The sequence below is a fragment of the Eptesicus fuscus genome, chromosome 17 (genome assembly GCF_027574615.1).
Source record: "Eptesicus fuscus isolate TK198812 chromosome 17, DD_ASM_mEF_20220401, whole genome shotgun sequence".
In the NCBI taxonomy this organism is placed as follows: Eukaryota; Metazoa; Chordata; class Mammalia; order Chiroptera; family Vespertilionidae; genus Eptesicus; species Eptesicus fuscus.
The window spans coordinates 20,281,400-20,307,794 of NC_072489.1; the positions used below are offsets into that span (position 1 = coordinate 20,281,400).

A 26,395-nucleotide genomic window follows, 5' to 3' on the forward strand; every position below is an offset into this window, starting at 1 on the left:
GGCATGCAGGAGGCAGCCTATCAGTGATTCTCTATCATCACTGATGTTTCTATCTCTCTCTCTTCCTCTCTGAAATCAATAAAAAATATACATCTATATATTTTAAAAATTGGACATATATCTGCAAAAATAAAGAACATCAACACATAACACACCATATACAAAAATTTTCATGAAATGCATCATAAATCTAAATATAAACCTAAAAGTATTAAAAAATTTAAATATATTTTTATTATAGTCACTTATGTAAGACTAATTAGCCATGGGAAAATCTGTGTTGCGAGACCCTCACATCAAATGAATACAGTTACAACTGATGGTTTCAGATTGGGGGGAACAAAAGCTGTTTTGATTTTAAAAGAATTTTACAAGAGACTTCCTAGTCCTTAATTAACAGCTTAAGAAATGGTGCAGAGCTTTGTATCAACAAGAGGGAGATCTTTTGCACACATTTCCCCCCAACAGATAAATTTTTTAAGTCAATTTCCATGTAATGAGCTTAATATCATAAACTAGAGGCCCGGTGCATGAAATTCATGCACGGGGGGCGGGAGGGGGGAGGTCCCCTCAGCCCAGCCTACACCCTCTCGAAATCCAGGATTGCAGGATTGGGCCTAAACCAGCAGTCGGACATCCCTCTCGCAATCCGGGACCACTGGCTCCTAACCGCTCGCCTGCCTGCCTGATCACCCCTAACCACTCGCCTGCCTGCCTGATGGCCCCTAACTGCCTCTGCCTCTGCCCCCGCTGCCACAGCTTTGTCCAGAAGGATGGCCGGAAGGACGTCCAGAAGCTTGTTCGGCCATCCGGTCTAATTAACATATTACGCTTTTATTATTATAGACGATCCTGGGTAAGCAGTCTCTGTTTCCTCATCTGTAATAAGTTAGCTGACCTAAAGAGTGCTCGGCATTGTAAAACCTTGAAGTCTCCTTTCCCTACCAGCACAAGTTAGCGGAATCTCCAGGGGGCCTTTGAAAGCCCTCTGATCTATGAAACCTGTGAGCTCAAAGGAAGGCAAACTCTACCCCTTCCCGAGGCCTCCACTGTGCATGTGCAGGGCAAGTCAGTCAGAAGGGGAGGACTGCGGGGTCAGTGCTGGGGAACCTCTGCCCCAGGTCACATGATGAACACTCTACAGCAGCCCAGACTCAGTCCAGGGCTCCCCACAGCCCAGCCCCACCCTCTGTCCTCCAACACACTGACCTCCCTAGGGGAAGGGTAACCTGGGCGGTTTGTACTTGGCCTCGACATCCCACCATCACAGCTGCTCTGAGACTGTGGCCCTCTATGGGGGGGGGGGGGACCTCTGGGTCAGCTCTGTGAGCTGATCAGCTCCTTCCTCAGGAAGATGCTCCAGAAGAACCCAGTTTCCCAAGAATGCCTCAAACATCTGCCCCAGAAGGAGTTAGGCAACAGGGGTTTCCATCGTAGAATAAGCCTGAGGCACTAAATTTTTCTCCCGCCTCCTGGATGTCGGCAATCAGCTCACCAAGGTCTCCCAGAAGTCTCTGCAGTCATGAAACCTGTTTAAAAGTGGTTTCCAAGCTCACTTGGCTAGGAAACTCTCTCATGTAATACCTATTTACATGCCATGGACCTAGTGTTTCTGTACACACTTAGATCAGTGCTATTAACTTCTTTGCATTTATACTGTTCCTTTTTTATGACCGTTTTAGAAATCCTATGTTCCCAAGAAAAAAAGGTTCATGCGATATGCTAGCATTTATGTAAAAACGGGGGAGGATATTTCTATACATATGGCGTGTAGATGTATAAACTATCTCTGGAAGGATTTAGGGAACTAACTGGTCACTGCAGCTGTTTCTAGAGAAGGGCAATGAGTGGCTGGAGGTAGGGGGAAGAGAGACTTTTTACTGTGTACCCTTTTGTACCGTGTGAATATGTTACCTAGCAATCCATTAAATTAAAATCAAATTAAAATAACAGGTACTAAAAAAAAGTGATACCTTAAAAATACAAAAACATTCACAAGTGCATGTGCACGCACACACACGCAGGCACTCCAGCCATAATCAACACCACAAAAAAATATAACCACTGTTAATATTTGGTGTTCATATTTCAGTCTCAGTTGTCTTTTTTGCTTTAGTTGCCTGTGACTTTTTTTTTTTAAACTGATTTCAGATAGAGAGAGAGCAATGATGAGAGAGAGTCATTGATCAGCTGCCTCCTACATGCCCCTTATTGGAGATGGAGCCTGCAACCTGGGCATGTGTCCTGACCAGAAATCGAATCGTGACCTCCTGGTTCATAGGTCAACGCTCAACAACTGAACCACACCTGCAGGGCTAGCTGCCTGTGCTTTTGATGTCATATTCAAGAAACCATTGCCAAGACCTACGCCATTATGTTTTTCTTCTCTTTTTTTAAAAAAAAATATTTCTTTATTGATTTCAGAGAGGAAGGAAGAGGGAGAGAGAGAGAGAGAGAGAGAGAGAGAGAGAGAGAGAGAGAGAAACATCCATAAGAGAGAATCATGGATCAGCTGCCTCCTGCAAGTCCCCCACTGGGGATCGAGCCCACAACCCAGGCATGTGCCCTTGACCAGAATCGAACCTGGGACCTTTCAGTTCACAGGCTGACGCTCCATCCACTGAGCCAAACCAGCTAGGGCTCTTCTCTTTTTTTAGGAGTTTTACAATTTCAGGTCTTACATTAAGCCTTTAATCCATTTTAGTTGATTTTTATGTATGGTGAAAGGCAAGGATCCAATTTCATTCTTTTGCATGTGGATATCCAGTTTTCCCAGCATCGTTTTCCCAGCATCTTTTGTTGACATTATCTTTTCCCCACAGTGTATTCTTTTTTTTTTAAAAATACATATTTTTATTTCAGAGAGGAAGGGAGATGGAGATAGAAACATCAATGATGAGAGAGAATCATTGATTGGCTGTCCCCTGCACACCCCCTACTGGGGATTGAGCCCACAACCCTGAGCATGTGCCCTTGACTGGAATCGAACCTGGGACCCTTTAGTCCACGGGCCGAAGCTCTATCCACTGAGCCAAACCAGCTAGGGCTCCCATGGTGTATTCTTTACACCCTTATAAAAAAAATCAGTTGACTTTATATGTGTGGGTTTATTTCTGGGCTTTCTATTCTGCTGCATTGGTGTATATTTCTGTCTTTATGCCAGTACCATATTGTTTAAATTACTGTAGAATTATAACATATTAAAATCAGAAAGTGTAATGCCTCCAGCTTTGTTTTTCTTGCTCAAGATTGTTTTGGCTATTCAGGTTCTGTTGTGACCCCACATGAATTTTGTTGTATTTTTTTCCGTTTCTGTAAAAAAAAAAAAAAAATGAGTTGAGATTTTTAAAAAAATTTTTTTTGTTAATCCTCACCTGAGGATATTTTTCCCCATGCTTCTTAAAGAGAGTGAAAGGGGGAATGCAGAGAGAGAGAGAAACATTGATGTATAGAGAGAGACATCGATTGGTTGCCTCCCGCACACGCTGACAGGGGCCGGGGATGTAACCTGCAACTGAGGCACCTGCCCTGGCCAGAAAGCGAATCCTCAACCCTGCAGTGCGAGGGCCAACATTCTAACCACCCAGCAACACCAGCCAGGGCGCCATCGAGCTTTTGATAGGAATTGCATTGAATCTGTCGATCACTTTTGGTAGCACAGACATTTAAAAAATATCAAGTCCTTGGACACAGACAATAGTGTGGTGAAGGTCTGGGGGGTAGTGAGGGAGGGGGAAGGAGGTCAATGGGGAATAAAACGGGGACATCTGTAACACTTTCAACAATAAAAAAAAATTTAATATTAGGGTAAGTCTTTTAATCCATAAACATAGGATAATGTTGAGGAGCACACGAGACTTGGTTGGAAAGTTGTAAGGAGGACATTCTGATAAAAGTGAAGTGTGTGGAAGGCCGCCTGCCCTGTTAATTGGAATTCCGACTTAGGGGAGACTTAGGGGAGTGTCAAAGGCGGCACCCCTAATTATTCCTTGATCTTTCCAAACACGTGCAGACCCCTGGGTGTTTACTGGAATCCTTATGCTTAATCCCTGCATGCCCTTGCCCAGAGGACAATGCAAACACGTGTCCTCCCAAGATTACTCACCCTACTGATTGTATCTAAAGACAAAAATTCCAATAAAGTCTAACGAGGCAGGCAATCGAGGCTGCCGGGCCGTCCCTTAGCCCTCTCTTTCACAGCAAAGTGTCAGAGTAATCGATTCATCCCTTGCTCAGGTCAGCCCTGGCAGGATAAAATTACCTTAACTTAACCTTAATTAAATTAACATAATAAAGCCCACAGCTAACATAATAATCAATGGGGAAAAACGGAAAACTTTTCCTTTATAATCAGGAATAAGACAAGGATGCACATTCTCACCACTTCTATTCAACATAGTCCTGGAAGTCCTTGCCAGAGCAACTAGGGAAGAAAAAGAAATAAAAGACACCCAAATTGGAAAAGAAGATGTAAAATGATCTATTTGCAGATGACATGATCATGTATGTAGAAAACCTTGAAGACTCCACAAAAAATACTATTACAACTAATCAACAAACTCAGTGAAGTTTCAGGATACAAAATCAACATCGAAAAATCAGTTGCATTTCTATATAATAACAAGGAACTATCTGAAAAGGAAATTAAGGGGAAAAAAAATCCCACCCTAGCTGGTTTGGCTCAGTGGATAGAGCGTCTTTGGACTGATGTGTCCCAGGGTCAAGGGCACATGCCAGAGTTGCGGGCTCAGTCCCCAGTTGGGGGCATGCAGGAGGCAGCCGATCAATGATTCTCTCTCATCACTGATGTTTCTATCTCTCCCTCTCCCTTCCTCTCTGAAATTAATAAAAAATAGATTTTAAAAAACCACAGCAACAAAGTTCTAACATACTTTGAATATTTTTTTAAAAAGGAAGAAAACAAAAAGAAAAAAGTCCTATTTGCAATACCATAAAAAATCCTTAGGAATAAATTTAACTAAGAAAATAAAAGACTTGTACACTGAAAGCTATAAAACACTGATGAGAGATAAAGAAGACATAATAGCCTTGGCTCAGTAGATAGAGCATTGGCCTGCGGACTGAAGGGTCCCAGGTTCAATTCCCGTCAAGGGCAGGTGCCTCGGTTGCAGGCTCGATCCCCAGTGGAGGGTGTGCAGGAGGCAGCCGATCAATGTTCTCTCTCTCATCACTAATTTTATATATCTCTCTCTCCCTCTCCTTTCCTCTCTGAAATCAATAAAAAATATATCTTTTTTAAAAAGAAGACATAAATAAATGGACAGACAGACATCTTGGTGCTTGTACTTTGTACTTTTCAGGGTTTTCACAGATAGTATCTCCACCTGAACCTGATGCCAACTCTGTGAAGCTAAGAGCAGATAGAATGCTTGCCAAAAGACAAGGACGCCAAGGCCCCAGCGGGTCTGGATGAGAAACTGGTCACTCGGCTGATCAGCGAGAGGATCAGATCCACACAGCCCTGGGCTCTTACTCAGATGACAGACCACCACTTACCGAGCATCAGTGGGTCCACAGGGACTACAGAACCCCTCAAAGGCACCGCCACTGCCGACAACAATCTCGATGGAAGATAACGCACACCCATCGGCTGGGAAATGCAGGGTGGGGCAGAAGTAGGTTTACAGTTGTGAGTATGGGAAACACAGAGTTTATTCTTGCATTATTATTTATTAATTACTGTATTATTTTCCATACTCACAACTGTAAACCTACTTTTGCCCCACCCTGTATGTATCATGTATCATGTTAGACAGGATTATAAATGTAATCACATACACATATGTGCACTCTACTACTTACTGCTCTTCAGTGGCCTCAGGCTCAAGTCCACACCCCTCAATACAGTGGTCAAAGCCTGTCACAGCCTAGTCCCTCTCCCGGCCCTTCATGCCACTGCCCACAGCACATGCACTGGCTGTGCTCGGCTGCTTATGGTTCCCCATGTGGGCCAGGCCCTGGGACACATGCCCTCCCCCTCTGTGTAAAGTGTACTTCTCATCAAGCTAACATCCACTCATTCTGAGTTCAGACATCACTTCTTCCAGGAAGTCTTTCCTAAAAACAGCTGTGTGTGTACAGAGGCACGCACGCAGCTCTTGGTCAGCCGTGCTTCTACTGCTCCCTATGATTCTATCCCCTCCTCATCCATCTGACCCCTGGACTATAAACTCCTTAAGGTCACGACAGGAGCCCTTGGCCCCTCCGTACTGACCAGTGAGGACCAGGCACACAATAAATGCTCAGTGCACACCCTAACAGAAGTGAGAGCGAGGGCGGCCCAGGATGGTGTGGTTGCTCCAACCGCTGCACTACTTTAGATGCTTCAGAAGGGGGAACAGTATTAGAGAATCAAGGTGTCTGGGCAGGACTGAGGGGAAGGTACAACTGCCCTGCTTGTGGAAATAGCTTAAGCAACTTCAATGTGAGCTTTCGTCTTCTCTTCCCTGGACCCCCTGACACAGGTGACGAGGAGGCTGATCCAGCCACAGGCCACTGCCAAGCCAGGAGTAGGGAAGCCTCAGCCAGAGGCCTCAACCAGAGCCAAAGTGAGCAGTAAGCTATTCGCAGCTGAAGACCCGGACGTCCAGAGAAACGAGCCGATTGACCTAAAGGCTCAGCTTGTTAAGAGGACAGCACCCACGTACGGCGGAAGGGAAGTGTGATGGTCAGTCCTACACGTCAGCCTGGATAAGTTTCGGCCTCATTTTTCAAACACAAACCCAGGCATTGCTGGGAAGTTTTTTTTTTTTAGATATGATTAATAAGGAAGATTATCCTACATAATCTGGGTTTCAATCAATTGAAAGGCCTTAAGAACAGAACTAAAGAAATTCCACCCAGCCCTAACCGGTTTGGCTCAGTGGATAGAGGGTTGGCCTGCGGACTCAAGGGTCCCAGGTTCGATTCTGGTCAAGGGCATGTACCTTGGTTGTGGGCACATACCCAGTAGGGAGTGTGCAGGAGGCAGCTGATCGATGTTTCTCTCTCATCAATGTTTCTAACTCTCTATCCCTCTCCCTTCTTCTCTGTAAAAAAAATCAATAAAATATATTTTAAAAAATAAAAATAAAGAAATTCCACCTATTCATAGCAGCTTTGGTTTGTGCCTGAGATGTCCAGCCTGTCCTTCATGATGGCCAGACCTAGAGATTTCTGACTCGCCTTGCGAGCCCCCACAATCACACAGAGTCAATTCCTTGCAATCTGTCTCCTACTGGTTTTGTTTCTCCGATTGAACCCTGACTGGTACAGGAAGGCAGGCACCTCCCAGAAGGTGGGGAGGAGGAAGGTGCTGACGGTGGAATTGGATCAGAGAGCCTTGGGGTGCATGTTAAAGGCTCGAGCTTTTCCTGAGAAGCTAGGGGACCTGAGCAAATCAAGAGCAGAATTAGGTCTCCTTTTTGGACTGTCATAAGTCTGCCTACCTGTAGGATGGAGAATGAACTGGCCTGTACAGGACCACACAGGGGATGGCACCACAACAAGGAGGAAGCTGGAGCCCTAGTTCACGTGGGATATGGCGAGATCTTGGGTGGACGAAAGCCCAGCAATGGAAACGGAGAAAGGGATGGATTTGAGAGAAACCTGAGGTGTTGAGCCTCAAGGAACTTGGTGACCAGCTGGCCTGGGGCAGGAGAAAGAGGGTAGAGAAAGCCAAGCTAATTTTCAGGTTAATGGCTCTTTTCATCTCACTGAACCTCAATACTACAAGGCTAGAGGTGTCTTCTCCTACCCACCAGCTGCTTAATCAAAACATGGAGCCAGAGATACTTATAACCTACCCAGATGCCACATAGAGGCCATCCAGCTTGATAACAGCAATGTGCCTACAAGACACCCTGCTGTGAGCCCTTCAACGGCCCCTGCACAGGCTAAGGTAAAAGGCAACATCTGGCAGAACAAAGCCAGAGAAATATGGGTGGGAAGGAGGGAGGTGAGAGTGGGGGCATGGACAGAGCAGCTGTTTCTGCCGTTTTCTGGGCCTTGGAATGGACCAAAGGCCTTGTGGGAATCTGATAGCCCCTAAGGAAGTGTGAGTGCCGGTGAAAAATGCCAGGCCCTTTACACGAGCCCCAGTGAACTGGTGGTGAAGAGAGAAGAAGGCAAGAAACCCAAACAACTCCAGTCAAATCACAACCTTCATTCTGTTTCCTGTCTGCAAAATGGGCAGACAGGAAATTACTCCGGCTTCCCCCCTAACTCGAGAAAAGGGATGATCAAGCTAGCAGAGATGGGGGGGAAACCGAGATCTGTGAGGGGGAAGGAAGAGGTGGAACAGAGGCATGTGTTTTTGGTGACTGTCTAAACGATCTTGAGTTTCTCTGTGGCCTAGACATTGTTCATCAACAGAATAACATTTCAGAAGAGGAGAAAAGCCAGGAATTAAGGACATTTATTACTGGGGTTTTGCTTCCAATAATGGTGAACGAGATCCTAGTAGACGAACTCTCTCGCCAATAACAACTATAACTTTGGACAAAACATAGAAACCTCTACCTGTAGGTACTGAAAAGCAACCAAAACCAGGTAGAAACTGGAAGGGAGGTTCCCGTGGAAGGAAACGGCACTGGATAAGTTTCCCATTTTTTACAGCTTTTCACCTAAAGGCAGGCCCCATTAGGAGCCAGGCCAGAGAGAAATCAATGTTTCTCTCTCCTACCTCCTTCCTTTCTTCTCTCCCCTCCCTCCCTCCTCTCTTCACTATTTCTGAAAAGCAATGGAAAAAATATCCTCGGGCGGGGGGGGGGGGGGGGAGCAACACTGTACAGAGGAATGTAACAATCCCGAGTTTCTACAACACATCACTCATAATGTCAGAAGTACAATCTGAAACACTAGACAATACAGAAATAGAAAAACAAGTGACTTATTCAAAGTCAAGGCAGCCAATGAGACTGACTTGCTGACCCTGAGATGACGGAGATGTTAGAATTGTAAGTATTTTAAAGAAGCTGGAAGATAACATTTTAAATATGCTGATGATGAACAAAGAAATTGGAAATGACAGCCAAATGGAATCTACCCAAAAATTAAAATGTGTGTGCATACACAGACTTGCACAGAGATGTTCACAGCAGCATAATTCATCACGGCCAAAAAGGAGAAACAACCCCAATAGCCATCCATTGATAAAATGGATAAGCAAAATGTGGTATATACACACACAACATATTATTATTCAGCCACAAAAATGAACTTCTAATACATGATACAACATGGATAAACCTTGAAAACATTATGTTAAGTGAAAGATACTAGGACAAAAGACCACATATTGTGATTCCATTTAAATGAAATGTCTAGCCCTAATCGGTTTGGCTCAGTGGATAGAGCGTCAGCCTGTGGACTGAAGGGTCCCAAGTTCGATTCCGGTCAAAGGCATGTACCTTGGTTGCGGGCACATCCCCAGTAGGGGTGTGCAGGAGGCATCCAATCAATGATTCTCTCTCATTGATGTTTCTAACTCTCTATCCTTCTCCTTCCTCTCTGTAAAAATCAATAAAATATATTTTTAACAAAAAAAATTTAAAAAATGAAATATCTAGAACAGGCAAATTCATAGAGACAGAAGATGAATTAGTGGTTGACAGGGTTTGTGGAGGGAAATAGAAAGAATATGCTAGTGAGTAGTGGTAAAGGGTTTTCTTTTTTGGGTGATAAAAATCTTCTAAAATTAAATAATGGAAATGATTGCACAACATTGTGAAAATCCTAAAACCCACTGAGTTATACCCTTTAAACTGGTAAATGTTATGCTATGTGAATTATATCTCAATTTAAAAAAAAATATGCTTCTATTGATTTTTTTTTTTAGAGAGGAAAGGAGAGGGAAAGAGAGAAACATTGATGAGAGAAACATAATCAATCAGCTGCCTCCTGCACGCCCCCTACTAGGAATCGAGCCTGCAACCTGGGCATGTCCCCTGACCAGGAATCAAACCCATGACCTCTTGGTTCCTGGGTTGACGCTCAACCGCTGAGCCACACTGGCTTTTTATTTTTTTAAGGTAAGGTTAAAAAAAAAAATTATGGGACACTGGGTGATGAATACAGAGCTCTGTAATATATTTGCAATTTTTCTATAAATCTAAAATTATTCCAAAATACAAAGTTTATTTTAAAATAATACCACTTATAATAGCATCCAAAACATAAAGATCTTAGAAACATAAATTTAACAAAAGATATTCAATACACTAAAAAGTATATTAGACACTCAAACAGAGAGATATTCCATGTTCATGAAATGTTAAGATGTCAATTCTCCCCAAATTAGGGTGACCAATTCTCCCAGTTTGCCTGGGACTAAAGGGCTCCCAAGATGGCAAGACTATCATTTTTTTCAATCCTCACCAGAGGATATGCTTATTTTTAGAGAGAGAGAGAGAAACATCGAACCCACAACCAAGGTATGTGCCCTGACTGGGAATCAAACCTGCAACCTTTGGTATTCAGGACAATGCTCCAACCAACTGATCCACCTGGCTAGGGCAAGACTATAATTTCTTTTTATTTATTTATTTATTTATTTATTTATTTATTTTTAATATATTTTATTGATTTTTTACAGAGAGGAAGGGAGAGGGATAGAGAGTTAGAAACATCGATCAGCTGCCTCTTGCACACCTCCTACTGGGGATGTGCCCGCAACCAAGGTACATGCCCTTGACCGGAATCGAACCTGGGACCCTTGAGTCCGCAGGCCGACGCTCTATCCACTGAGCCAAACCGGTTTCGGCTTTATTTATTTTTTTAATCATCACTCAAAGATAGTTTTCCATTGATTTTTTTTAAATATATATTTTATTGATTTTTTACAGAGAGGAAGAGAGAGGGATAGAGAGTTAGAAACATCAATGAGAGAGGAACATCGATCGGCTGCCTCTTGCACACCCCCTACTGGGGATGTGCCCGCAACCAAGGTACATGCCCTTGACCGGAATCGAACCTGGGACCCTTAAGTCCACAGGCCAACGCTCTATCCATTGAGCCAAATCGGTTTCGGCTCCATTGATTTTTTTAGAGAGAGTGGGAGAGAGTGGGAGAGAGAGAGAGAGAGAGAGAGAGAGAGAGAGGAGAGAGAGAGAGAGAAACAGTGCTGTGAGAGAGACATCCATTGATTGCCTCCCGCACATGCCTCAGTCAGGGCTGGGGATTGAGCCTGCAACCCAAGTACGTGCCCTTGACCAGGAATGGAACCTGAGACCCTTCGGTGCACAGGCTGGTGCTCTAACCACTGTGGCATACCGGCCAGGGCAAGATTATCATTTCTAAAACCAGGGTAGTTCAGGAAAACCAGGATGAGTTTTTTCATCTAACTTCACATTGATCTCCTGTTTCAACACAATCCCAATCAAAATCCCAGCTGGATTATTTTTTTAAGTAACTGATAAACTGATTCTAAAATGTATATGGAAAAACAAAGAATCTAGAGCCGTGGTCGGCAAACTGTGGCTCATGAGCCACATGCGGCTCTTTGGTCCCTTGAGTGTGGCTCTTCCACAAAATACCACGGCCTGGGCGAGTCTATTTAGAAGAAGTGGCATTAGAAGAAGTTAAGTTTAAAAATTTTGGCTCTCAAAAGAAATTTCAATCGTTGTACTGTTGATATTTGGCTCTGTTGACTAATGAGTATGCCGACCACTGACCTAGAGTAACCAAAACAATTTTTAGGAAGAACAAAGTTGGAAGACTCACAATATATCTGATTTCAAGTCTTACTATAAAGTAAACCAGATAGTACAGTATTGGTGAAAGGATAGACTCAAGATCAATGGAAACAGATCCTGACACAGTCAACTGATTTTCAACCAAGTTCCAAAGGCAAATTCAGTGAGAAAGGTTAGTCTTTTCAACAAACTGTCCTTGGACAATTAGACACTCATATGAAAAAAATATAAAAAACGAGCTTTAGCCCTAGCTGGTTTGGCTCAGTGGATAGAGCATTGACCGTAAGGGTCCCAGGTTCGATTACGGTCAAGGGCACTTGCCTGTGTTGTGGGCTCCATCTCAGTGGGGGTGTGCAGGAGGCTGCCAATCAATTATCTCTCTCATCATTGATATTCCTCTCTCTCTCTCTCTCTCTCTCTCTCTCTCTCTCTCTCTCCCTTCCTCTCTGAAATCAATAAAAATACCGTATTTTCTGGCATATAAGACGACTTTTTAACCCAGGAAAATCTTCTCCAAAGTCAGGGGTCGTCTTATACGCCCGGTGTCGTCTTATAGGGCGGGTGCTGAAACTTCCGAGCCAGACTGGAGAATGTGCGGTTGCCACATACAGTTGGGGGAGCTCAAAAACGGCCGCACTCCATTCATTTCAACCGCTCGTTTGCCTGCCTGCCTGATCGCCCCTAACCATTTTGCCTGCCTGCCTGATCACCCCTAACTGCTCACCTACCTGCCTGATCGCCCCTAACCGCCTCTGCCTCAGCCCCCACCATCACAGCTTCATCTAGAAGGATGTCCAGAATGACATCCAGAAAGTTGTTCTGCTGTTTGGTCTAATTAGCATATTACACTTTTATTATTATAGATTTTTAAAGTAATAGCTCTGTGAGATAAAATGTATATGCCAAAAATTTCACCCTTTAAACTACAATTAAATAGTCTTTTGTATATTTTACAGAGTTTTGCAACCATCCCCACGAATATCAGAACATTGTCATAACCTCCCTCCGAAATAAATCTTATACCCATTAAGAGTCACTCCCCAGACCTTTTTTCTCTATACTCCCTGCAACCACTAAACTACTTTCTATCTCTATGAATTTTCCTATTTGGCACATTCCCTATACATGGAATCATGCAATATTTGTTCTTTTGTATCTGGCATCTTTCACTTAACACAATGTTTTCAAGGCTCATATATGCTGTTACATGCATTAGTACTTCATTTCTTTTTCTGGCTGTATATTTCATTGTATGGATATACTATAATTTGTTTATTCATTCATCATTACATGGACATTTGGGTTGTTTGCATTTTTGGTTATTATGAATATGCTACTATGAATATTTTTGTACAAGATTTTGTATGAGCTTATGTTTTTAATTCTCTTGCATTTGGTATATTATTTAGGTCTAGAGTTGCTGGGTCATATGGTAACTCTTATGTTTAACTTTTTGAGTAACTATCAAACCATTTTCCAAATTGACTACACCATTTTTTTTAAATTTCTTTATTGATTAAGGTATCACATATTTGTCCTCATGCCCCCATTCCCATCCCACACCCCTCCCCACACATGCCCCCACCCCCTTGTTGTCCCCAACCACTGGTTAGGCGCATATGCTTGCACACAAGTCCTTTGGTTGATCTCTCCCCTTTACCCCCACCCTCCTGACTACACCATTTTACATTCTTACCAGCAGTGTTCTAATTTACCCATCCTTACAAACACTTGTTATTGTTTATCAGTAAACAATATTATATTTTTATTGTATATCAATACAAGTGGGTGTGAAGTGGTATCTTATTGTAGTTTTTATTTGCATTTCCCTAATGACTAATTACGTTTGAGTATCTTTTATATGCTTATTGGCCAGGGGTATACATTTTTCAAGGAAGATCTATTCAAATCCTTTGTCCATTTTCAATTGGATTATTTGTTTTTACTGTTGAGTTGAATAAATCCTTTATATATTCTTGATATAAATCTGATCAGATATATGATTTGCAAATATTTTCTTTCATTCTGAGGATGTCTTCTTGCCTTACAATTCCTTTAAACATAAAATTTTAAGTTTTGGTGCAGTCCTATTTATTTGTTTTTCTCTTATTGTCTATGTTTTTGGTGTCATATCTAAAAAATTATTACCTAATCCAAAGTCATGAAGATGACTTTCTTAGAGTCTTATAGTTTTACTAGAGGCCTGGTGCACAGCATTTGTGCACTGGGGGGAGGGGCAGTCCCTCAGCCCAGCCTGCACCCTCTCACAGTCTGGGACCCCTTGGGGGATGTCTACCTGGCAGCTTAGGGGGAGCGGGCCTAAGCCGGCAGGCGGACATCCCCCAAGGGGTCCTTAGCGCTGCCACGGAGGTGGGAGAGGCTTCCGTCACCAACACTGCACTTGCCAGCTGTGAGCCTGGCTTCTGGCTGAGCCACGCTCCCCCTGTGGGAGTGCACTGACCACCAGGGGGCAGCTCCTGCGTTGAGCGTCTGCCTCCTGGTGGTCAGTGTGCATCATAGCAACCAGTTGTTCCGCCGTTCAGTCGATTTGCATATTAGCCTTTTATTATATAGGATTTCTTACATTTATGCTTGTGAATTATGTTTTAGAAAAAAATTTTAAAGTCTTTGTTAAAATATAATACCTATACAGAAAATAAAAACAAGTATTAAGCTGATACATTTTTGCAAACTAGGTGTCCTATTGGTTCAACGGATCAGCCTCCCAGTTACCTGAGGTGGACACTCTTGGTGCATCCCTTTGTGGACTGTGTGTACAGCCTTGTTGTAGTTAAGTCTTGATTGTTGTTGGTGTCACTGGGAGGAATTGACCTCCAGGCCAATTGGCTGTGAGGACCCGCTGTGTCTATAACGGAAGAATTGCTGTGCTGGAGACACACTTATGGGGCAGGACTTGTTCCAGTAGGGCTTTGGTGCTCACTGAGTCTGCCTCTTGAATGTGTCCCTTATGAGAGTGGTTGAAATCTGGTGTCATCTCACACTGACCACTAGATGCACTAGTTCTGGATCTCCAATGGGGTGCAGTTCAGCTACTGTCTGAGGCCACCCAGCAGGAGCTACAGCAAGAACTACAGTTTTCTCCTCTTTGCTTGGGCTTTGGCGGTTTTGGAGAAGTCTGACTGGAGCTGCAGTTAATTTGGTTAAGCTTCCACAGAACAGACCATTTATATGCCAAAGGTGCTGTGTGGAGCCTGGGCGGGTTTGTAGAATGTGCGGGGCGGGGTCTCAGGGCGTCACTAGGCTGGGGCGCGGCAAACAGCAATGGCGGCCATCAGCCGTCTCTGCCTTTCCGCGTTTCCAAGTCCCTGCATCCCGCGCTCCAGCGCAGTAAACAATGATTGCTGGGTGCACCTCTGCAGAAAAGTCACTCTCACTTTCCGACCTGATGGCCGAGAGTCCAGCTTCTCCCCGTAGGCATCTGGGTCCCCCGCGTGTCCCCAGAAACTGGATTTCAGAGTGAAGGGGAGCTTGTCTCCCTTCAGGTTGAAAAGAAGCTGTGCACCCAGTCGCCCGCCACCAGCCTGATGCACGCGCCTCCGTACCTCAGTTTTTCCATGTTTGTGCTCCTTTATTTTTCCTTCTTAGTTGTAAATCTACCACTCAGCCAGCTTTCCCGTGGTTCTGGGTGGTAGACATTTTGTCTTTTAGTTGTATTTTTGAAATTGTTGTGCGAGGTGGCAGTTTAGTTGTTTACCTTTGCCGCCATCTTGGTTCCTCCTTCAGCCGTGGCCATTTTTGAGCTCCCCCCCACCGTATGCAGTGACCGTATGAAAGCAGCAAGGACGGCGCTGTACAAGTACAGTAGAAGAAAATCCACTCACCAGGATTCGTGGAAAGAAGTGACTTAACGCGGTCCCGATGACAAGGTGAGGGGCACCTCACCAGGAAGGTGTAAGTGAAGGGCGGAGCCAGCTGCAGGCGTCTGGGACGCCCGGGGTTTGGAAAAAAGAGAGAGAGCGGCGCTGTGCCCAGAAAAACACATTTAAAGATCGCATTCAAGAACAGTGGAATGAATGGATGGTTAGTGGCGAAAAGTCATTCACAAAAGGGGGAAACATGCGTGCTCCACAGCTGGATGTTTTGTGCAAGTTTGTCCTAAAAGCCTGGAATGATATTGATGCAGAAACAGTCATCAAGTCTTTCAAGAAGTGTGGCATATCAAATTCATTAGATGGTATGGAGGACGACTACTTGTGGCAAGATGAAGAGGAAGCCGAAGCTGAGACCACACCATATGACACGGAATTCGATCCATACGATGACTGCCTTACAAATGTATCACAAGAAGTCATTGATGTACTTATGATATCAGATGACGAACAGGAGGATTTTGAAGGCTTTTAAAGGGAAACTGTCACGCCAGCAAAACCTGTAAAAATACCGTGGCTTGCAGCTATGATGGGCGTTGCTAACTCCACAGGGACTTGCCCAGCACTTGCTCTCTCTCTCTTGTTTGTTATCTTCCTCCTATCATCATCAGTTCCAGTTTGGTTGACAGCTTAGAAAACAAACAGCATGGCAGCTCCCCTGGGTTTATTGTCTTATCCTTCCTTTCAGCTTTAGAGTGAATTAGGAAAAGTTTAGTCAGGGCACATGCCCGGGTTGTGGGCTCAATCTCCAGCAGGGAGCGTGCAGAAGGCAGCTGGTCAATGTTTCTCAGCAATGTTTCTCTCTCTCCTTCTCCCTTCCTCTCTCTTTAAAAATCAATAAAAACATATTTTAAATAAATAAATGAATAACAAATAAATAAATAAAACCACAAGATACTACCAGAATAGCTAAAATTATAAAGACTGAAAACGTCAAATTTTGGCAAACATGTGCAGCAACCAGAACTGTCTCACTTTGCAGGTAGGAATGTAAAATGGTACAACCACTTTGGGAGAAGTTTTCATAAAACTAAACATAATCAGTGAGTTAGCAATTTCTCTCCTAGATAAGAACTCAGAAAAATAGAAGCATAAAAAAAAAAACTTGTACATAAATATTCACAGGAGCTTTATTTATAATAGCCATAAACTGGAAATAGCCCAGGTGTTCATCTAAGGTACAATGGATAAACTGTGGTATATTCATAAAATCCTACTCAGCAATAAAAAGGAACTAGTAACACAGAGAGATGAATCTCAGGAACATGAAGTTGAGTGAAAGAATCCTCACACTAATGATTCCACCATTTACATGAAATTCTTAAACAGGCAAAATTTATAGTTAAAAATAATCAGAAGAGTGGTTACTTCTGAGGGTAGGAGCAGAGGTGACTGGGAAGGGGCAAGAGGGAACTTTCTGGGACAATGATAATGTTCTAAATCCTGTTAGGAGTTTGGGTTACACTCATTTATTTATGTATTTGAAGAATGCATCAAATGCTACTCTAATGATTTGTGCATTTCACTAAATGTAAATTTCAACTAAGAATTCCATTGGCTAGCCCTAGCCAGTTTGGCTCAATGCATAGAGCGTCAGCCTGCAGACTGAAAGGCCCCAGGTTCAATTCCGGTCAAGGGCATGTACCTCGGTTGCAGGCTCGATCCCTGGCCCTGGTTGGTGCACATGCCCGAGGCAACCAACTGATGTGTCTCTCTCACATCAATGTTTCTCACTCTGTGTCTCTCCCGTCTCTTCCACTCTCTCTAAAAATCAATGGAAAGATATCCTCGGGTGAAGATTAACAAAACAAAAAATTCCATTGGCTACTAAAACCTACAAGATGCCCTACTATCATTCAAGGCAGGACCTCAGAAGCAAGACAGAATAGGAGCTGGCCCACTCTCTCCTCACCATCTCTACACACTTCCCTATGCCATTCCCTCGGTCACAGAATAAGTCAGACAGCATTCCAGATGTTTGCCCAACTCTTGTACAATCAGGCACCCATACCCTTGAGCTGTTCCTCTCCCACACCAGATCCCAGACTAGATTCTGAAATCAGTCATTTATACCTAGCATAAATTAGTGACTTGGCCTCTCGTCTTCAAAGGCACTTGCAATTTTACCTTAATAACTCTGTGTGCTCAGAGATGTTTCAGGAAGCAGGGAGAAGGGTCATGAGGGGAGGTGGGAAGAGTCTCACATTAGCTCCCCTTCACCAGCCTGACCTGCCAGATCTATATTTACCCAAACACACACCAGGGAACTCCATCAGAGGCAGAACCTGCCCACACAGGTCACTGTGGGATGGAGAAGACTGTGCACCTAGCCTCCCACTCACCTATCCCTCCTGAACTGAATATGGAGGAAACAAACAGTCCATGAAAGATACACTGAAACACCTAGAACAGTATCTGGCACATGAGTGAATTAAGGAAGCAAATATCGTCAAAGAGCCACGGGCATTCTCATTCAATGAGAAAAGATGGAAGGCCATGATGGGGTTAAAATGTGGATACCTCAGCTATCAATTTCAGGAGAAGGGAACAAACTTGTTTGGCCAAGTGGCCTTCCCCCCTCCTTACCCCAGGAAGCCACCATTAATCTTTCATCTACCTGGTAGGTGTGGACCCAGAGGAACAACTGATTCACCCAAACAAATCCGGGTGTCCTCCACCCCTACCACCTGCGGGTCAGCTAGGTAAACAGATGTCTTCCTCCAGCTTTCAGCTCGCCCCTCCCATCTGCTAATGTCATTTGCTAATTTAAAAGAAAGAAATGAAAGAAGAAAACACTTGAGGACTCGAGCACAAAAAGAGAGTGAGTTTGTTCAAGATCCTCTGCTGTACACCTGAAACTGACACAAAATAATACTGAATGTCAACTGTCATTGAAAACTAAAATTTAAAAAATATACATCCTATGTCCCGCTGTTTAGGGAAATGCTCTCAGCCTGGGAAATACCTTCTCATCAGAGGGAAGCCGAGGTGGAGAAAGTGAAGAGGGAAAGAAAGGGCACAAAACATGGATAAAACAAACCCCTTCAGGCCTTAACTTCAGGTCTGCATCTGGGGCTCAGGTCACTTCCGTCTGCTTGGCCAAGGCGCTCAGACATCATTTCTTCTGAGGCCCCGGGTAAGTCCCAGGTCCAAAAGCCCGGGAGAAGGACCCAGGGAAGCACAGTGAGTTTATAAAGCTCAAGGCCACACCTCTTTTCCTGCCAGCTGGCTGGCAATACTCCCTATGCCCAGATACTTGTATGTAGGAGAAGAGAGCCTTTAAAAAAACACACACAAAAAAAAAAACACTACAGCCCTAGCTGGTTTGGCTGAGTGGAGAGAGCGTCAGCCTGGGGACTGAAGGGTCCCAGATTTAATTCCGGTCAAGGGCACATGCCCAGGTTGCCAGCTTGATCCCTGGTGACGGGCATGCAGGAGGCAGGTGATCAATGATTCTCTCTCATCATTGATGTTTCTATCTCCCTCTCCCTCTCCCTTCCTCTCTGAAATCAATAAAAAATACATTTAAAAAAACAACTACAGATGCCGAAACCGGTTTGGCTCAGTGGATAGAGCATCAGCCTGCGGACTGAAAGGTCCCAGGTTCGATTCCGGTCAAGGGCATGTACCTTGGTTGCGGGCACATCCCCAGTGGGGAGTGTGCAGGAGGCAGCTGATTGATGTTTCTCTCTCATTGATGTTTCTAACTATCTCTCTCCCTTCCTCTCTGTAAAAAAATCAATAAAATATATATATTTTAAAAAAAAAAAAAACTACAGCAAAGAGACCAAACCGATCTAACCAAATTGATCCTTTGTATCTTTTTCTAGTTCTGCTGGTTCCCACAGGTAACAAACAAGGTGTGAAGCCTGCAGTGTGCAGCTGCTCTTCCCTTGCCTCCCCGGAAGCCCCCTGGAGCCTCTGGAAGCCAATGCTGCCGGATCCAGGAAAGCAAGCCAACTGAAACGCCCAGATCCTGTGGGGCAAGGCGGCTGCCCCGGCCCTCACCACCCTCTGTGACCTGATGGCCCAAGGCCTGCCTTGGTGCCTCCTCTCCTCTGACCTGACCCCAGGACCCCAAGTGAGACCCGCAATTAGCCATTCTATTCAAAACAGCCTCCCCCCGGAGGAATCCACGGACCTGCATGAAATAAGATCTTTCCCCAGTTTCCTCCTCAAAATGTCCCCATAGGTGGTTTTGTACAAATTCCAGCTAAATGTCTTCATTCTTATCAGGATGCTATTAAAAACGTCACTATCATTTCTGCCCGGAGACCCAGGTCAGGGGTGATGGCCCCGTGTAAAGACCACTGCACTGCACTCTCCATAGAACACAGTGTCCACCGCGTCCTGAGCGATGCCATGAGGCGGCACTGCCTGGCGGTGGAGAATCAGAGCACCTGGGGGATGTTCCCTTTGTCCACTGCGGCTTTCAGATGGCAGCTGACCCGGCCAACCCAGGAACCAGCCTCCACCACCGCTCGCTGGACCCCAGGTAGTAAGCCTCTTGGCTGCCTCTGGCTTAGCACAAGCCCTCTCTATTTCACCCTCAGGTCTAGACCCCAACTCCACCCACCCCCTTTCTGCAACACGCTCTATGCTCACCCTTCCAAAGGGGGTGGGGGAACCAGAGAATGCAACCGCTAATTCAAACCAGAAAACCCCAGGACACAGAACTGAAAAGAGTTTTTCATCCACCCTTCCCCTGTGAGAATTTCGGCTTTCAGAGCCAAAAACCTATTTTCTTCACTCACTCCTGCAAGTAAAAGGAGATGAAGTGCGTTTATGTGGCTTTGCAAATGAGCTCTTTTTTTGCTCTTAGGGGAAGAAAAAGGGTGTGTGTGTGGGGGGGGGGGGGGGGTTGTACCAGACAGAATGGTAATGCATGGAGGTGGCAAGCCAAGGTTTAGCCTCACTGACCTGGGATGCAGAGACATCATCTCTGACAGGTTGATGCACAACATCGAGTGCCTCCTGCCATCCCGTTCCTTTCTCCCTGGGGGCTCAAACACGTGTTTTTTATTTGCTGCTCCTCCTCTGAGGAGGATTTATGGACTGAGACGGAGCGGGGTTCCTCGGTATGAGTCAAAATCCAGGGCTGGAACAAGTGGTGACTTGTCAACAGCACACCATCACATCGTCGTCACAGCCCCCCACACACGCAGACAGACAGAACCCGGCTGTTACCGGGAGCTGACAGCCCCCCGGGGCGCAGTGGCCGGTGCCAGGTGCCAGGGAGCACTCACTCGGCGGCGCTGCAGCGGTTTAGCTTCTCGAACGAGGAGCTAGGTCACACCGGCAAAAGCTGCTGTCTGTCTCCAAACAAATGGGCGCTCTGAAAAGGCTGGGAAGGAGGAATTCTATTCGGCCGACGGGATGTGTCCACAGCGCCATTTGTCATGTCTTTCACCCGAGCAGTTAACGACCCCAAACCTTCCGCTAGGCCCTGACCCAAAACCACCACACCGCCCGATACAGCAGAGGACGAAAACCACACACTGCTCCAAGTCTGTAATTAAAGAAGTAAATAACAGCGGCCAGTTCGGAACCAGTAGATTCTGGCCAACCCCCAGGGCTCCCCTTCTAAGCGCCCCCATGGGACAGAGACAGAGGCCCCAGCCTCCGGACCAACCCTCTGGCTCCCGGGCACAAAGCCTTTCTCCCCAAAGCACCACTCTTCTAAGGAGAAAGTTCCTTCGGCCAGGAACCTGCGCGCTATTTGGGCAATGGAGGCCTCCCGGAGTTGGCCCGGCGTGTCAGGGGGGCTGGGCCCGGAGCGTCCGTGCCCCAGGTGGAGGGAACGCGCGGGAGGAGAGCCCTCTCCCAGCCGCCGGCCTGTTTCCTCGTCCCCCGCATCCGCCCCGCCCCCGCCCCTCAAAGTGGAGCCGGAGTGCACGCGCCCGGGGAACCGGGGCTTGGGCTCCGCGGCTCGCGCGGGGCGCCCCTCCCGCCGGCCCCGCACTCACCCACCGCGCTGATGCGGAAGCCGCGGGGCGGGCGCAGCGCCCGCCGGCACCAGGCGTCGCGCAGCACCTGCAGGCTGGCGGGGGGCGCGTGCACCAGCAGCACCCCTCGGCACAGCCAGCCCTGGAAGGCCAGCCGCGAGGCGGCGCGCGCCAGCCGCGAGTTCCAGAAGCAGCGCGCGTTGGCGCGGCGGAAGGCGCGGAACACCGCGTGCCCGCCGGGGTCCTCCGCGACCCCCGCCGCCTTCGGCGTCTCCAACCTGCTTAGCACCAGTGCCAGCGACCCCGGTGCCAGCTGCACGGGCCGGGCCATGCTGCGCGGACGGCCGTGGCGCCCAGCCTGGCGCCTCGGTGGGCGCGGCGGGCGCAGGGCACAGGCGGCCGGGGCGCCGCACGCCCGGCGGGAGCGATCGGCTGACTGCGCGCGGCGCCGGCCGCCCCGGGAACCGGACTCCAGGGGGCGGGGTCAGCGGTGCTCCGAGGGGCCGGGGGTGGGGCGGGACGCGCGGCCCTGGGGCTGGCCGCTGCTCTCGCCCGCGAGGCGCTCGGTAAGGGTTTCCAAGTGCCCAGTTACCAGGTCCCTCCCCACATCCCATCCTGGGCTCTGCCCTCCCCACCCCGGAGACTCCCCGTGCTCCAATGGGCCTGCCCGGGGGCTCTCCCAAGGCCTCGGGGAGCCCTGCAGCCCCTAGAGAGCCCAGCCAGCCGCCTCCGACCGCGGCGCTAGCTGCACGGCCAGGGACCCCCAAAGCCGCGAGGGCCAGGCGGGCGCCCAGGCTTTGTAGTCGCTCCCAGTGAGAGAGGCCACAAGGGACGGGCAGCCTGGAGGTGTCCAGAACCTCGCTCGTGGCCGGAAACCCCGGTGGGATCTGTCGGCTCCTAACCTGTTGAGACATGTCACTTGCCCTCTCTGAGCTCCAGCTGGCGGTCCCATAAAATAAAGCGCTGGGCCCCGCTGGCGCGGCTCCGTGGTTGAGCGCAGACGTATGAACCAGAAGGTTCGGTGGGCCGGGTTGCGGGCTCCATCCCCAAAGTGGGCGTGCAGGAGGCAGCCGATGAAGGATTCTTTCTCATTGTTGATGTTTCTCTCTCCCTTCCTCTCTGAAATCAATAAAAATATTAAAAAAAAAAAAAAAGAGTTGGGCCCTAACCAGTTTGGCTCAGTGGATAGAGGGTCGGCCTGCGGACTGAAAGGTCCCAGGTTCAATTCCGGTCAAGGGCACATACCTTGGTTGCGGGCACATCCCCAGTAGGGGGTGTGCAGGAGGCAGCTGATCGATGTTTCTCTCTCATCGATGTTTCTAACTCTCTATCCCTCTCCCTTCATCTCTGTAAAAAATCAATAAAATATATTTTTTTAAAAAAAGAGTTGGGACTCTAAGGACTTTTTCATCCATGACTTTCCGGGGTTCTAGGATCTGGCCCCGCCCCTGGGACATGGAAGTGATAAGAGAAGTAAAGTGTTCCAGAGGTGCCACCCCAGTTGGCGCGGCTCAGTGATGAAATCCCTGGGATTCAGACTGAGACACCGACTTGCCCCACGAGGAACGGGAGAAGGAACTTGTGATCTGTCACGGAACTGGAGCCAGTGCCTCACAGGAACAGGGACATTGCAGATGCTGAGGACAGAGGCCCTGGGTGAGGGCTCCTCCACGAAGGAGTGGGAAAGGAGAGGAAGGGCCTTACTACCCTAGACAGGGGCAGTGTGAGAGGGAGCAGAGGTGCTTGGCAAGACCTGGGCCCCATTCCAGACCCCCCAGTCCCTCACTTCACCCATCATCAATGACAACTATTGGGATCATCTATAACTGTCCCTAGTAACTACCACAATAAATGATTGACGATGTCATTACCTAGCAATCCCTAGCATTTATTGAACACTCTATACTGCGGCATTAAGGTCACAACCCTGCATTAATTGCTGTTCGCATGTATGTGTTACAGATAAGGAAACTACAGCTCGGTCAGATTAAGGTGTGTTTCCCAGGCACAGGTATAGTAAGAAATGGAGTCAGACAACTGCCAAGTCAGGGTTCCCTATGACAAAATTTCAGTTCGAATTATAAGCCTGAGACAACACTCTCCCCTCTGAATTCTAACTCTAAGATGGATGGATGGATGGATGGATGGATGGATGGATGGATGGGTGGGTGAATACAGCCGAGAGCCCAAATGAAGTAAACTCCTTTGTGCAACCACAGGGAGAACAAAGTTCCTCCCAGAGTTCTGTCATCACGGGGAGCTATGACTTCGAACTCCGTAGATCTAGCAGCCAGGACAGTGCCTTTTCCGTCATAATCATGAAGATGCTGATTCCCATTTCCTCACAGCTTCCTCTGTGCCTGCAACTGCACAGAGGGGTTTTTTTACATGTGTGATCTAATTTTATCCTCAAAATTGACTCTCTGAAAGGAGTAATACTATTAAGCCCCATCTTCCACAAGAAAAACTAAAGTTTAGAAAGTTGCGGCAGCTTGTCCCGAGGACAAAGCTCCTAGTCAGTGATGGGCAACCTTTTGAGCTCGGTGTGTCAAACTTCGCCAAAAAACTGAGCATAACTCGGGTAGTGTGTCCCTTTGAGGAAAAAACATTATTTCGCGATATTTATAGTTTAAATGACATAAATGTTTCATCCTCGGCATGCGGCCGCCTCAGCGGCCACGTGTCATCAGAAATGGCACTGACACGCGTGTCAGAGGTTCGCCATCACTGGGACCTGGATAGTGAAGTGGAGATCCCATGTCTCCTTGCTCACGCTCCTGGCTGGAGGGGGAAGCCAGACAACCACCACTCGGGCTCATTGGACCTGTATCTGATGTGAACAGCCATCCTGAGCTTGGTTCTCCCTTCCAGGAATTTGACCTGGAAATGCACAGACAACCAGGGCCTATGAGCAGGGCCTGTGGCTGCAAGGCTGCCCCAAGGTAGACCCAGATGTGAAGTTTCATGGTCTGATAGTATGAGAGAGGTTTCAGAGGTGTGACATCTCCCTTATTTTATTTACGCTAGTCCAATTATCAAAGGAGGGAGAAAGAATATACAGAGAAAAATTTTAAACTGTACAGCCATTAGTTTTCCCGAAGGATCAGCTACCCAACCCCCACAATTCTCAAACTCCTACAAAACGGAACGTATCTTAGATGTTAAAACTCCAGGCGCTGGCCGGGTAGCTCAGTTGGTTAGAGCATTATCCTGACACATCAAGGTTGTGGGTTTGATCTCTGGTCAGGGCACATATACGAGTAAAGAAGCAACCAATGAGCCAATGAGTGCATGAATAGGTGAGAGGACAACAAATCGCTGCCTCTCTCTCTCTCTCTCTCTCTCCCTCCCCCACTCTCTCTCTCTCTCAAATCAATGTTAAAATGTACAGCTTAAAAAAGAAAAGAAAGAGCAGCCCTAGTCAGTTTGGCTCAGTGGATAGAGCACAGGCCCAAGGACTGAAGGGTCCCGGGTTTGATTCCCGTCCAGGGCACGTACCTCCGTTGCAGACTCTATCCCCAGCCCTGAGTTGGGGTGTGTGCAGGAGGCAACCAATCAATGTGTCTCTCTCACATCAATGTTTGATGTTTCCCTCTCTGTATCTCTCTGCCTCTCTTCCACTCTCTCTAAAAATACGCCCTGGCCGGTTTGGCTCAGTGGATAGTGTCGGCCTATGGACTGAAGGGTCCCAGGTTCGATTCCAGTCAAGGGCATGTACCTTAGTTGTGGGCACATTCCCAGTAGGAGGTGTGCAGGAGGCAGCTGATGGATGTTTCTCTCTCATTGATGTTTCTAACTCTCTATCCCTCTCCCTTCCTCTCTGTAAAAAAATCAATAAAATATATTTTAAAATAAATAAATAAATAAAATAAAAATAAATGGAAAAATACCCTCAAGTGAAGATTAACAAAAGAAAGAAAGAAAGAAAGAAAACTATAGCCTCCAACTATGGCCTGTATTATATGGCAAAACTAGAGAAATGGAACTTCTCAAGAGCCTTCCATCTTGTGGCCCCTACAGACCAGATCAGAAACATTCATCCTCCTCGTAAAAGGCACAGAGTAGTCAAAATAAACCAAAAATTCTCAGGATAGAGGGATTTTTTAAATTTTACATGTTCAGTGGACTCTATGCCTGAGAAAGGACAACATAGCTCTAACACTATATACAAATCTAAGCTGCATGCTAGGCAGTCATTAAAAAGATGGATAGAGCCTGGCCAGTGTGGTTCAGTGGTTGAGCATCAACCCAGGATGTTACCGGTTCGATTCCCGGTCAGGGCACATGCCTGGGTTGCAGCTGGATTCCCAGTAGGGGTGTGCAGGAGGCAGCCGATCGATGATGTTTCTCTCTCATCAATGTTTCTATCTCTCTCTCCCTCTCCTTCCTGTCTCTCTAAAATCAATAAAAACATATTTTTAAAAAGATTGATAGAACTTTATATGCTTATATAAGATAATATTCCAAATACATTTTAGTAAAAAAGAAAAGTAAATAGAATAGTAGGTCTAGTACGCTAGACCAACTACTGTGTTAAAAAAGAAAAAATGGGCACATATATGCATGTGTACCTGGAAAATCTCTAGAAAATACGTTACAAGCTGCTGATGCCCTGGCCGGTATGGCTCAGTTGAGCATCCTCTCAGGCATGGAGAGGTCACTGGTTTAATTCCTGGTGGGGGGGTGTCTAGTGGGAGGCCTGCAGGAGGCAGCCAATGATGTTTCTCTCTCTCCCCTTTCCTCTCTCTCTCTCTTTCTAGAATCAAACCTTTTTTTTTTTTTAAAAAGCTGGAGATAACAATGGTTAGCTCTAGAGAGAGGAACAGGGAATAGGGTAAGGGAAGCTTTTTTTCGCTGTGCATTAATT

General features: G+C 46.5%; 1 protein-coding gene across 3 annotated transcripts in view; it reads right to left on the reverse strand.

The window, feature by feature from the left end:
* STOX1 (storkhead box 1) overlaps nt 1–21,859 on the reverse strand; it is a 53,132-nt gene extending 31,273 nt beyond the window's left edge. For all 3 annotated transcript variants that reach the window (XM_054728894.1, XM_054728896.1, XM_054728895.1), the window contains exon 1: nt 21,550–21,859. In XM_054728894.1, the coding sequence (XP_054584869.1) occupies nt 21,550–21,859 (310 nt within the window). The remainder of the gene's footprint in view (nt 1–21,549) is intronic.
* Between the last annotated feature and the right edge of the window lie 4,536 nt (nt 21,860–26,395).